At 29.3% G+C, this 15,514-nt stretch overlaps 1 protein-coding gene across 2 annotated transcripts in view; it reads left to right on the top strand.

The window, feature by feature from the left end:
• LOC143067885 (transcription factor IIIB 90 kDa subunit-like) overlaps positions 1-4,467 on the top strand; it is a 34,416-nt gene extending 29,949 nt beyond the window's left edge. For both annotated transcript variants that reach the window (XM_076241488.1, XM_076241489.1), the window contains exons 14-19: positions 212-273; positions 679-890; positions 1,842-1,896; positions 2,600-2,714; positions 3,553-3,633; positions 4,199-4,467. In XM_076241488.1, the coding sequence (XP_076097603.1) occupies positions 212-273; positions 679-890; positions 1,842-1,896; positions 2,600-2,714; positions 3,553-3,633; positions 4,199-4,242 (569 nt within the window). In that variant the 3' untranslated portion in view covers positions 4,243-4,467. The remainder of the gene's footprint in view (positions 1-211; positions 274-678; positions 891-1,841; positions 1,897-2,599; positions 2,715-3,552; positions 3,634-4,198) is intronic.
• Positions 4,468-15,514: the final 11,047 nt, after the last annotated feature.

Genomic DNA, 15,514 nt, shown 5'->3' with positions numbered 1-15,514 from the left:
ATATTTTAGGGGCCAGCTGAAGGACACCTACGGGTGCGGGAATTCTCGCTACATTGAAGACCCATTGGTTGCCTTCGGCTGTTGTTTGCTCTATGGTCGGGTGGTTGTCGCTTTGACATATTCACCATTTCCTTTCTCAATTTTATTCCAATATCCCTTGATATATTTGTATGGAACATCAAATTAAATCTTATTTCTTTTTTTATTTCAGAAAAGGAATTAAGATTAGCAAAAGAAAAAGAGGAAGAAGAAAAAAATCCTGATAAGAAAAAGGTATATTTAATAAAATGTACTGTCAAGTTTTTCAATGATTAAAAAAAAAGTTATTGAATATTTTTTCAAACAGACGCATAAAACCAAATATTAAAGGACCAATTTTTTAATTTTTTTTAATATCTTGAAAAATGAGCTAGATCCATATTCATATATATAGGTCATATTCTTTGAAATTTACTCTGTAAAAATAATCTTTTATGGCAGTTTTTTTTTGGTGTCAAATATATGATACATTTATTATTATTCTTACCCCGTACATTTTGATATCATATAACTGTAAAGGTATATAAACTTGTTTATGAAAAAAAATTGAGAATGGAAATGGGGAATGTGTCAAAGAGACAACAACCCAACCATAAACATATTATATGGTTAGATAAAAAGAATTTCTATATCTTATAGCATAGGAAGAGAAAGAAAAAGCCACCATCAATGGGACCAGCTGCTACTGCAGAGGAAGCCATAGTCAGACTGTTACATGAGAAGAAAATCTCTAATAAAATCAATTATGAAGTACTCAATGATCTGAAATTTACAGGCGTCAACAGATCACCTTCAAAAGAAACTACCTCTTCTGCTGCAGTTATATCAAATGGTGAACCTGTTATCAATAGGTATCACTGTCATTTTGTCATTGTATGCTATGTAGATTATATATTTAAAATCATAATAACAACATATCAATTTCAAGTTGTTATTTATGAGTGAGTAACAACTTTTGACTAAGGGTCAATCTGTATAAATAATATCATTGAAAAAATCTGAACTAACTGTGGTGTTATAAAATGATCATTGTGACTGAAGAACTGTACTGGAAAACACATGAATATGAAAGTCGTCTGAAGTATGTTAACAACACTATACTTTAAACAATACAAATATATTAAAGTGCACTTAATTTATTGTGTAGGTTCTTTTGCATTGACTATTTTTATCCTATTTATAAATAACTGCATTTACAGCTGAGTAAAAATAAATGCAATACCTTTTCCCAGAGAAGCAACTTTTTTTTCAAGTTAATCAAAATTAACATCATAAAATCATATTGGATGCCTTTAATAAAGTGTTTTTTTGCATGCACTTCTGAAGTACAAAAGTACTGAACGTTTCTATCAGAATTAGGCTGCTTGATGCAAAGATACTTACGAATATCATGCTTTCCCATGTTAAATAAGCAAATAGCATGACATGAAAAAATTACTTCATAATTTCACCAATGTTTGAGATTTCTTGTGAACAGTTTCCAAACTATACATGTTATAAAAGTTACACATGGAAAAAAATCAAGAACAAAAACGATAATGCCATTAATTTTTCAGTTCTTTAAAGATATTATAAAAATTCACAAGAACTTTTATTGCAAATATGGTAATTATCAAATACATTGTACTTCAAAAAATATATACATGTACATACAAAATTTATTGTGACTTGTTATTTTCAATTGGTCACTTCATTGAGTATTTTAACAGAACATGCATCAAAACCCCAATAAAAATTAAATATTAGAGTAATCCAAATAATTTTAAATCAGTTTAGATTTAAATGTCCATATATATTTGTAGATTCAGTAAACCAACTAGTAGATTAAGACCAGATAACAGTGGGAAAAGTTCACAGGTAAGGTTGGCACTTGTAGTAAACTGCTAAATATTTAAATTTATTTTTCTGTAAAAGAAAGGAACTTCTTTATAAGTAACAATCACATTGCGTATTACAAATTTGAACATTAGGTTTAAAGTGACTTATAGGTCCAACGGGCCGGGTGTAAATTTATTTAATTACTGTATTCTTATTATGTAATATTATATATACTACACATGTCACTATAATAAATGATATACTTACTTACTTACTTACTGTAGTATTAAAAAAAACTGACATCTAGTTATTTACACACTCAATTAACTTTTTTGAATTGAATAATGATAAAATAGTATAATAGATTTATTAACTTGAAATAGTCTGTCCAAATTAACAAACCTTATTGATGATTGGTATTTGTTTTGCAAAGGGACAGAATATTTGTTTGTTTATAAAACAATGAGCAGTTAAATGTTTTATAAATCTTTTAACTGAATTTGAAATAATTACATCATTATTTGATTTTTGGTTAGTGAGACTTGAATGGACTTGCATAAAATGACAGTTTATATCTTATTTGATATTGAATATGTTTCCATGTGGAGTTCTGTGTTAACAGTTTTATTTATTAGACACAGATTTTACTGTCTCATTAAAATCTATCCTACATCTTCTCTTTGTCATACATGTTTTACTTAACAAATTAAAATATCAAAAGCGCCATATCATTCTGTTACAGAATTTGTCCTCAAAGAAGTTAAAATTAGATGAGACCTCAGAAAATGAAACATCAAAAGACCTGGAAGTAATAGTAGAAAGTGGACCTGTAGATTATGGACCTGATGACAAAGAAGGTATATAAAATAAGCAGGGTCATATAGTCCTTACAGGAAAGTTATACCCAAAAGCCTAAATCAACTCTAAAATGATCTTTTTTAAAATACAATCCCCTTCTTGTAAAGTTAGATTGGTATGTGTATGTTCATGGAAGATGGGGGTATACAGAATTGTCCATGTTGAAACAAATGGGTTTTGATTGAAACCGGGATTTGTTGACAATTAAAATTTTGTGCAATTCCTAGATTTAAACAAATTTTTTACTAGCCCCATCGGACTACTGTGATGAAACTTTACTAGCCCTCCCTAATTTTTACTAGCCTCAGGCTAATGGGCTAGCGTTAGTGTCAAACCATGTTATTAAATATATTCTAGTTAAATTAAATATCAGTATTGGCAATTTTTTTCCTAGAGTTATGGGATTATTGTCCTTTAACAATAAAGTATTGTCTGTCATTTAACATTGGCGTTACAACCTATTATCATGAAATTATAACAGGAAAGACATGTATGTCCTATTAAGCTTCACTTTAATTGATACATGTTTCATCAATTCATTTTGATGCCCCCAACGTAGTGTTGAAGGCATTAAGTTTTACCCTTGTCCGTCTGTACAGGTCCGTACATACCAAAGTTGGTTTTAATTCCTTAGATTTCCTCAACAAAATGCTATGAAACTTAAACACAATGCTAATTACCACTAAATACAGATTAACTTAGAATTTTGGTGGTGTCATTCTAACCTGATAAAGTTATGCCCCATAACAAATGGAAAAAAATGTTCATTTCTAACTTAATTTATAAATATTTAAGGAGTAAAGTTAAGTTAATATAAAATTGTTTATTTTATTACAGATGAAGATGAGGATGATATAGTAGATGAAGATGAAGTCTGTCTCAGTGCAGCACAATTACTAGGGCATCCAACAGATATAGGTTAGTATAGGAACTGCTTAGGCATTATTCCATTACATAGAAATGATCCACATCAGATGGATAACATGCAGTGGCCATCAAGGTGTGAATTTACACACAATCCTTACTAATCTGCTATCATGTTGGAAAACCTGAAACTAGAAGTTCTATAATATTATTTATGTTTAGAGGCCTCAATGGCATTATGTTTGATATGTGACTGGCAAGCACTTGTAAAGATAATTTCAGTCTTCAAGCAATTTAGTAGGGGATAAAATTTCTATTTGCAATTATAGTGTTTGTCATTCTGAAATATAACGGGTTTTTTCCACTAATTTATCATGCTGCTAGATCTGGAGCTGATTTTTAGGTAGATTTCTTAATATCAAGGTGACATTGCCTTCAAGTTGACAGACTTTTTGTGATATTGTTGACGACTTGGGCATTTGTGTCCATTCAACTCATATAGTTTCAAATTGTAAAAGTTTTTGTAATCAGAATTTAATCAAAAATGATAAACCTATATTATATATTGAACTTACATGTTACCATTGTTTAGCAAGTAACCTTTTATATCTTTTTTCAGATTATGATGATGATGTTGATATATATGATGTAGAAGATGATTGATAGAAATAAATAAACTGTAAAATCTCCCAAGATGTTGATGAGTTCATCTTATGACCGAGCTATCCAAACATACAGGGTCACATACATGATAGATTATAACAGACAAAGATAGACAAACCAGATTGATATATAAATGTGTAACATGTGACAAATAAGATGGTTACTTTTTTACTTTCATAGCAAATATGGTGTAATGACTACAAAAAGGTTTAGGATGCTCATACTCTCCTATAAAACCAGAAGACTAGATTTTTTTTCAAGATAGTTAGGAACTAATTCCATAATGTACTAGAGGCATGTGATGTGTATAAGAATGATTTATTTAAAAGAGGAATAGTGTGTAGAAGTGTGTTCTTTGACTCAGTTAATAATGTACTGTCCTTTCAAGTCGGTAAATAAGCCTTGTGTCCTACCCTTGCCATATTTTCCAGAGAACTCTATCAGTTTATAGTGAGCTGTGACAGAAGTCACATTATTACTTTTGTTAAGCTGATACTTTAAATATCTTATTTAATGGATTAGAATATGTTGGATTTCACTGAGCAAAACAAATTAAAATGAGGGGTTGTTGAAAACTTGTCAGCTCTGATTATAGTTTTACTAATTTTCTGCTGTTTTCATGTCACATTTTTAAAACTTATGCTTGTTCATTATTAACCAATACCAAATTGCCACTGTATGAAAAAGATACATTTTGTTTTGTAATTTTTAGGAGAAAAAAATCAGTGCTGCGTTACTTGTCAAAGTAGACTTTCAAATTTTCATAACTAAACTGTCTATAAATAAGAAAATGAGGAATAAAACTCATTTTTGTCGAGCCTGCAACTTTTGTTGCAGAAAGCTCGACATAGGGAAAGTGATCTGGCGGCGGCGGCGGTGTAAGCTAACTTTTTAAAAGCTTTATATTTTAGAAGGTGGAAGACCTGGATGCTTCATACTTTGTATATAGATGCCTCATGTTACGAAGTTTCCTTCAGTCACATGTCCAATGTCCTTGACCTCATTTTCATGGTTCAGTGACCACTTGAAAAAAAAGTTCAGATTTTTTGTAATGTTGAATTCTCTCTTATTATAAGTAATAGGATAACTATATTTGATATGTGCGTACCTTGCAAGGTCCTCATGTCTGTCAGACAGTTTTCACTTGACCTTAACCTCATTTCATGGATCAGTGAACAAGGTTAAGTTTTGGTGGTCAAGTCGGTATCTCAGATAAGCAATAGGGCTTGTATATTCGGTGTATGGAAGGACTGTAAGGTGTACATGTCCCAACTGGCAGGTGTCATCTGACCTTGACCTCATTTTCATGGTTCAGTGGTTATAGTTAAATTTTTGTGTTTTGGTCTGTTTTTTTCATACTATATGCAATAGGTCTACTGTCTTTATTGTATGGAATGATTGTAAGGTGTACATGTCTAGCAGGCAGATGTCATGTGACCTTGACCTCATTTTCATGGTTCAGTGGTTATAGTTAAATTTTTGTGTTTTGGTCTGTTTTTTTCATACTATATGCAATAGGTCTACTATATTTGTTGTATGGAATGATTGTAAGGTGTACATGTCTAGCGGGCAGATGTCATGTGACCTTGACCTCATTTTCATGGTTCAGTGGTCAAAGTTAAGTTTTTGAGTTTTGGTCTATTTATCTAATACTATATGCCATAGGTCAACTATATTTGGTGTATGGAAATATTTTATGATCTTTATGTCAGTAGCGCAGGTTTCTTTTGACCATGACCTCATTTTCACGGTTCATTGCACAGTGTTAATTTTTTGTGTTTTGGTCTATTTTTCTTAAACTATAAGTAAACGGTCGACTATATATGTTGTATAGAAGCATTGTTAGCTGTACATGTCTGCCTGGCATGGTTCACCTGACCTTGACCTCATTTTCATGGTTCATTGGTCTTTGTTTAGTTATCTTGGTTAATGTTAAGTTTATGAGACAGTTGTAATAAAGCTTTATACTTAGGACTATCAACATAATATCAGAGACATATATAGCAAATGATTAGTATAGAAGGCGAGACATTTCAGCGTGTGCACTCTTGTTAAGACAGAGGTGTGATGAAGAGTAGGATGTTTGAGTGCAGTAATTAAGGAAGGGGATGATTTATTTTTATAGGATATTTCCTAGTACATATCATTCTGTAAATTCAATTGCAATACGGAAGATAAGATATATCAGAAGATTTTTTTGATAAAGTACAGAACTTTCTTGTTTGGAACAAACTTAAATATCATTCAATACTTGCTATATAAACATGATTTTATCAAATTACATGTACTACAAATTTATCACTGTTGTTTGGATCGGTTAATATTTTTTATTATTTCCAAATTTTTCCTGTTGGTCATTTGAGAGTTATGGGATTTTTAACATTCATATTTGACTTAATATTTACATGACTAAGTATTTCTATAGAGCCATTAATTTGCTTTTGATTAAAATAATGACTTATAATTTATAGATCCAATTTTATTTATGCAACAATTTCAATATGCACATGCACAATAAGGATGTATCATGCGCTCTTGGCACAGCTGTTTATTATTAATGGTACATTTGATAACATGCTATTAGCTGTTTATTTGTAAAAGTACCTTTAATAACAAGTTCTTAGTCATATAATTACAATGATAAACCATACTATTCCATCAAATATGAGCTGTTAACAATATAAAATTAAAATTTATATCACAAAAGATTTCAAAAAAAGTTTGGAGAAAATCACATTTATGATTATGTATGAAATTATTTTATAAAAACCTACTGATTTTTACCAATACATGTATTCTTTTTTACTGCAAATAAAAAAAAATATTATGTAGAGACATCATGCAGGAGAATTTATTATGTTTTGAAGTTATAATTTTAATATTTTCTGGTGGTAAATAATGTTTTTTTTGTAATATTGTTCAGAGTTGATCAGTCTAATTTGAATATTGGGGGCCCATGCTAATATTTTTTAGAATATTACTGAAAACTCTAAAAATAAAGCAACATTTCACATTTTTGCATTAAAAATATCAAGCCTGAAGCGCAAATGTAAAGAGTTTTAACAAAAACAAAAAAATATTAATATTAGTTTCTGACAGTCTAATATTTTATGAACAACTACGGATGTTATTTGGTAGATTTATCATACTTTTTTATTTTCCGTTTGAGGGTCAAGAGGGGCTATATCTCCTGCTTTATAGAATATTTATTATAACAGGTACACTATACATTTACACAACATTCTGATAAGTACTTTCTGAAATGTATATTTTATATGTGTTTGTTATCTGTTCATTAGGTTTTGTAATAGTTGTTTAATGGAAATAATAGAAAATAAAATTACAAAACATGTTCAGTTGCTTTTTTTATGTTTTTTTTTCTTCCATTTAAATGAACTATGAAAATAAGGTAGATGAACCTTATCATACAGACATGTTTACCTTACAAACTTTCCATACACCAGATTAAGTTTATTTGCAGCATATTGTATCTCAAAATTTGTATCTTTACCATAGGACATCAGGTTGTCAACTGAAACCAAAGTTTTTGACTTAGATCTTTGACCTAGGAAGTGCTACTAACATTATGACACACCCTCTGGTGTTGGTAAATATACATGTCAAGTGTAAACTTTAAATTCCAAAAAGTAAACTGATATGTTTTCTTCTTTAGAAATGATTATAAAATACAAAGCATTTTATCATAATCTGCAGTCAATATTTTGTTAAACAAGAGGGCACACTCTGAAATGTCTCCTTCTTTACTAACCATTGATTTAATGTTGATAGTCCTAAACATAACACTTAACTATAAGTAACACATCGATGTTACATGATTCAAGAAAATGAGGTCAAGGTCAGATAAACTAAAAGATAATCACATGCACATTACCATCATTCAATAACCAAACATATTTGACCTATTGATTATAGTTGCTAAGAAACAGCCTTAACCAAGAAAACTAAACATTGACCAATAACTATGAACATGAGGTCAAGGTCAGATGAACCATGCCAGACAAACATGTACACCTTACAACCAATCTATGTATTAAATATAGTTAACTTATTGCTTATAGTATCTAAGTAACAAAATCAACCATGAAAACTTTACATTGACCAATGAACCATGAAAATGAGGTCAAGGTCAGATGATACTTGCCAGACAGACATATACACATTACAATCCTTCCCTACAACAAATATAGTTGATCTATTGCTTATACATGTAGTTAGAAAAACAAACCAAACACAAAAACTTAACATTGAGAAATGAACTGTGAAAATGAGGCCATGGTCAAATAAAACCTCGAGACGGACATGTACATCATAAAATATTTCAATACATCAAATATAGTATTTGAAAACAAGAATGTGTCCATAGTACATAAATGCCCCACTTGCACTATCATTTTCTATGTTCAGTGGACTGTGAATTGGGGTCAAAACTTTAATTTGGAAATAAAATTAGAAAGATCATATCATAGGGAACATGTGTACTAAGTTTCAAGTTGATGTAACATTAACTTCATCAAAAACTACCTTGACCAAAAACTTTAACCTGAACTTCACACTATCATTTTCTATGTTCAGTGGACCATGAAATTGGGGTCAAAACTATAATTTGGCATTAAAATTAGAAAGATCATAACAAGGGGAACATGTGTACTAAGTTTCAAGTTGATTGGACTTCAACTTCTTCAAAAACTACCTTAACTAAAAACTTTAACTGGACGGACGAACGAACAGACGGATGGACGAACAGAGGCACAGACCAGAAAACATAATGCCCCTCTACTATCGTAGGTGGGGCATAAAAAGACCAAAACTAAAAAAACTTAACTTGACCTACTAACCCATGCACATATGTCAAGGTCAAATAACACCTACCAGTTGAACATGTACACCTTATAATCCTTCCATATACCAAATATAGTAGACCTATTGCTTATAGTATCTGATATATGGACTTGACCACAAAAACTTAACCTTGTTAATTGATCCATGAAATGAAGTCAAGATCAAATGAAAACTGTCTGACAGGCACAAGGACCTTGCAAGGTACGTACATACTAAAGATAATAATAAGAAAGAAATAAACATTACAATTTTTTTTCTTTCAAGTAGTCACTGAACCATGAAAATGAGGTTAGGGACAGAGAGAAACTTCGTAATATAAGGCATCTATATACAAAACATGAAGCATCCAGGTCTTCTAGCTTCTCAAATATAAAGATTAAGAAGTGCCTACGTTGCTGCAACAGGATCACTATCCCTATGTTGAGCTTTCTGCAACAAAAGTCACAGGCTCGACAAAAACTATTCCTGGAAAAAAAATGAAGAAAAAAATAACATTAAAAAGTCATTTATTTTCATGTTATCATTGAGCACAGTGCAATCATTTAAACATGATTTGTATACAATCATAATAATTTTTAATTCTTATTTTGATAATAAATTAAGTACATGTACCAATTTATATGATAATACTTGTTAAAATTCTTAAAATAAAAAAAATCATAATTAAATTACAATATGGCAATCATTTACTTTTCTTTGCTACCCTACACTAGACATACCGGTAGACATTGATCAAATGGAAACATTTCGTTGTTTACATAAACTTAATACAATTTTTAAATTAATCAGAGATTAGTTCACCCTTTTTATCTTAATTTTTTTTTTGTACAATTAATTCTTTGAAAAGATTATTCATCATAAAATGCTATATATCCAATGAAATTTTCCAATAAAGTGTGAAGTTAAGATTTTTTTTAAATTTTTTATATTTCGTCAAAGGGTCAAATAGAAATAAGAAGATGTGGTACGAGTGCCAATCAGACAACAAAGTCAATATTTTGTTAAGTTTTGTCAAGGTATTTGGTACACTTTCACATTAATTTCATACCATTTATTTCAAAAGATCTTTTACTTTTAAATTAAAGCATGGTATATTTAAGACAAATGAAAACTTAAAATAATAAATCAAATTAATAATAAAATCAAGGACTTATCCCTCCAGATACTCTTGCATCTATAATAAACGAACAACTTTAAAAAAAAATAATTGAAGGTTTGCTTTCTTGCTTTCCTACTATCTATTCTTATACTGCACTAAAAATGTTTTACAAAATAAACTTTATTTTAATGCTTCATTTGTTCTTTAATTCTGTTTAAAACGGTAAGGACGGCCAATATACTTCCGAAAGGCAGTTTTGAGTATCTATTTCATCAAATCATATTTTCAAACATATTTCAAAATATTTTAGTATCGGAGATCAAATTTAAAGAGGGTGGTAAAGGGTTATTTTCGTGCAACGTGTTTTGCCATTTTTATTTCACGTGCAGCCGTTAAAAAGGTTTGTTATTCACCGTGTTTCGTGAAATCGGTAAAAAGATCAACATGCAAGACATTTTTAATTGTTCGTTCATCAAGAAAAGGCAATTTTATTTCGCGGTCTTCCGTGCAGATACCCCCCTTTACGCCCCTCTTTAAAGCTTGAAACATATTTTTTAACATCTTCATATTTGAGTATATTGCAAGTACAAGATATATAATATCCTCCACCACAAAAAAAGAAAAGAATACAAGCAAATTAAAAAGCATCATCAAAAATGATTTTTTATCAATTCTAAATTTTAATGAAAATTAATCAAAGAAAATTAAGAACATTTTGAAACAATATGTGCAATTTCTCTTATAAGTATTTTGTTATGTCAGGCATTAAAAAATCGATTATTTCATTGAAGATAAAGATATATTATCAAGGGAAGACATTCTCAAAATGAGGTACCTTTTTTTACACCTCATCTGACTTCTGTTAAGACATACGATAAAAACACCTTTTAGACATTTCATAAAACCATCTCTGCATACATTATTTATCATAATGAGATTGACATTCATCAAGTCAGAACTTATCATTTAATTAAAGGGGCACTAGCTGTCAAATTCTTTTCCTTTAAATAACCGCACACAGACAATGCATGCGTTATTCTATCTCTTTCTACAGGGTTAAATTGGAGTTCACATGAATACAGATTTAATGAGGTCAAATTATTCACTTGCACGTAAATAATTCATTATCAAAGTTTATTAGCTTAATTTAACAAAATTGAACCATTTTAGCTGATAAAAGCAAATTATTATTTCCCTATTTCACTTTCATTATTGAACAAAAAATAATCATATTTTTGATTTTTTTATATATCTCGTAGCTAGTGCCCCTTTAAATAAAAATATGTACCGGTAAGCCATTATTAGTCAAAATAAAGAATAAAGTAGAAAAATGTTTTCACATGTTAAAAAATAATCTGGCTTCTTGAATTAAAGTTGAATGAAGAATCATTATGATATTTTCATAGTCCTATTGAAAAATATGCAATATATTTGGAACCACAATTTTGATAACCAAAAAAAAAAATACAGTGTAAATATGACAATACCCTAAAAATCTAAAACAATTAAAGACTTAATTAAATAACACAGAAAAGAAGTAAATATTTATAAAATAATAATTATATATATATATGAAGAATATGCTACATAAATAAGCAAATAACAATTAACAAACAAAAAAATAGTCATTGCCTGCACTGATATGTTACATACACTACCAACAGAAAGTATATTTTCACTGATCATTCAATTAAAAGTCTAAAATCACCAAGTTTAACTTAAGTGGAGAATGCTCCTGCACAATACATACTACGACACTAGATGTGTCTTTATGCTCTTAATGTGCATTTTAATTTGGTAAAACAAAATTGAGCACAATCTTAACAATTAATATACATGCCATTGGTTCATGAAATTTCCTGTAAAATATGACATATAGCCACAACAGCCTGTGTGGATTTTGCTTTTTCCACCTGCCCACCTGTTCCCACTCTACCTATAATCTCTTTTTTTGTAAAAATATTGATTGCAAATGCTTATCTGCTTTTTTTAATTGATTGTACTTGCAAGCCTTTTGATTAAACAAAAGAAATTGCATGCCCACTCCTACAGGTGGGCAGAGTGGACAAGGTAAAAACTTTGCCCACCCGGTGCCCACTCCCAAAAGCAAAATCCACCTGAGCTGTAGTGTAGCTTGGATACCATGTAGATAACCTGTATACCCTATATGACGACACTACAATAAATAAATTAGTATGTTTTAGATTTTTACATGATCATAGTTAGCACATTTCCATAATGGTACACGGACTGTTGCAGTATAAAGATTTGGATAAAGCTTGTAAAGCAACATTTATCTAGTTTTTGTTAACTTATCATAAAACAACTGTTTACCAAATTTTATCTAGTTTTTGTTAGACTCATTAACATGGCTAAATTGGCAAGATTTATACAATTCATGTTAATATCAGAATAACTGAAAAGGGTAAATAAGTAAGATATAATTGTGTCTTTTCCCTGTAGCAAAGCTACAAATGTATACAATTTAATTTAGTTTTTGTTGCTTTATTTTAAGAAGACATTGAGAATATATAAATGAAACAGCAACCAAAAAACCAAAAAACACAAGTATGTGATTGTTACACCATGATTCTTAGGACAAAGTTAGATTAGAAATTTTATTTTACTTATGTCAGAAGCAATTTCATGAGGTGTCATTTAGCATATTAGATGTCGAAAAAATAATGCAATGAAATATATTGGTGGGTAATGAGTAAATACTACTCTCAAATGAAGATGTCGCTCACACTCCTAAACTGAAACAATATGTAATACATTTATTCTGTATGTTTAAAATATCTTAGTAAACAATATTCAATATAATTATTTCGGTCTTAATGATACAACTTGGTTTTGTTTTAAGGGGAACTATATTTACATTTGCCTTGATAGCTCTTTCTAACATTGGAATGATTATGTAACATTTGATTTTTTGCACCAGATGGGGAAAAGTTAAAACTCCTTACAAGTCTTTTGTTTGCCTTCATAGAAAATGCTTTTAAAAATTCAGTTATTATGTCATATTTGTATGTTGATACTAGATAAAATTGAATTTACTTAATTTATTCTCCTATTTGTTCACTTCACACATTGTAAGTCTTTCCTAATAAATCTATCATGCTGCATAAAATTTTAACCATCATATTTCACTTCTTTGAAAGAACTATTTGGGATGAAAAATTTTGTGCTCTTCAAACTTAGAGAGTTTTTTCAATGCTACCATAGTCGGTTAAAAGCTATTCCAATTAGTATATATTATTTAATACTTTAATATAAGTGGTTTAAGAAAATCTTTGTTCATTCTTACAATATTTCTATCTGATTTTTAAGCACACACAGCAATGAAAGACATCTAAAACAAAAAATCTTAATCTTTATGCATTCTTCAAATTAGAGACATTCAAGATCTAAAAAGAATTTCAATATTCAAGGTGAGGCGCCCAGTCCACAAAAAGAATTCCTCCTGAGAATAAATATCATTTGTCTATCAGAGGTTTTGTCAATTAATAAATATGGCTTTCTTATCGACCCTGTTTTTAAGAGAATTATTTTACCAACACATCAGTTTCTTTAATTGTTAACTTATTTATCAAACTATAGCTACACAATAGATCAAATCCTACTAATTTTTGTCACTTTGTATACCAATGTAGTACAGTGGCTACCTACCAATAAAACAGTTTGTAAATTATTATTAATAATCTTCAAAATCAATTAATAAAGTGATATGGTTTGGAAGAATTCTAATATAATAGTTGTTCATCATATATTTGTAAATTAAAACGTAAAGATATGTAATTATACATTGGAAAATCACATTCAGGCAAACTACATAACAGTCACACACAAGATAAAAATAGTAAAATTTATAAATACAACATCATAACTTTTGGCAACAGATGTAAAAATGAACGCAAAACTTGAAGTAAATCACACATTTGTTCAAATGATATTTGATCACAGATATATTAAATAACCTACTATTTACTATTCACATACAAATGTTCAAAAAGCATAAAAAAATGTAATTTTCTGTCTTTGTTCTACCCTAAATTCACACTCATTTTGGCCATTTGCTGTCAAATCTGTCTAATCACTACAGCATCACAAGTACATAGAGAATTCCATACTGATTGGAAGGAATTGTTTTAACCGGTTGCTTTATTCTATATCTAACAATACTTACATATATACTACATAATATTAACAATAATTACACATTTTATTTTACATATCTAAATGTAAAGCTACTACCCTTTAAAATTACCAATTAATTAGGCACATTCAGACACAATATCAATTTTCTATATTTGTTCATAATAAACCTTGTTCATTTTTGATAATCTTTGCTCAAAACACAATGTATCAAAATAATCATTATGCATTTATAATAATATATCACTATATATACTACACTGTTTGTGTCTTGAATCATAAATTTTCAAGAATAGAATAATCAATCTTTAAAAAATAAATTATGATACACAATACTTAATTGATTAAATTTTAAGAGAGTTCAATCTGGACATAAATGATAAAGAACAAATACCTATACACTCAATTTACAACAGCTATAAATTTACACTTAAAATCGTACACGTAAATATGAGATAAAAAGAAATATTTCACCAAATATGTTTTGGCATTTAACATTTCTGTTTTTAGGTTGATTAATTTAATTTCTATTTTATCAGGAGATATTTGAATAACTATTTGAAAATAATCAGAATCTGGTTGTTCATGATTACTGTTGCACTAAATGCACTAAGCAACGAACTTTACACGGAAAACAGTTTTGTTTATACAAATAATTAAATTCATTGACCAAAGCAGTTTTCCAGGATATAAGAAAAGTATTGATAATTTTTTTGAAAAAAAACCTTATATGAAAACTTAGCCATCTGTTACTGGAAAAAAAATTGAGCATATTTTAACTCTTTGGTACATTACCATAGTTTAATAGATTAAAACCTTGATTCCCATTTTGATATCTTTTTCTATCTTATATTTGAAAGTTTAACTGAAAGATGAACAACTAGATACTTTAATTACTGTAATTACTGTGACTTGAGTGTTAGTGTTGTTCTTCAACTATTGCAACTTATCTAAAATTCTGACCAAATTGTTTTATAAAACCAAATTATTGAATGTATTGCAACAGGTGGATAGCAACACTAACAGTCAAGTCACAGTAAAACAAATAATGCTCAGGTAGAAACTAGATAAATTTTAGGTAAAGTGACATGAAACAAGCTGTTTCTCCAGAATAATATTAAGCCTAAGGATGACTTCATTTATACAAATCAATTTCAA

The sequence above is a fragment of the Mytilus galloprovincialis genome, chromosome 3 (assembly GCF_965363235.1).
Source record: "Mytilus galloprovincialis chromosome 3, xbMytGall1.hap1.1, whole genome shotgun sequence".
Taxonomy (NCBI): Eukaryota; Metazoa; Mollusca; class Bivalvia; order Mytilida; family Mytilidae; genus Mytilus; species Mytilus galloprovincialis.
The sequence above is the reverse complement of the archived record's forward strand: the minus strand, read 5'-3'. Positions and strand labels throughout refer to the sequence as shown.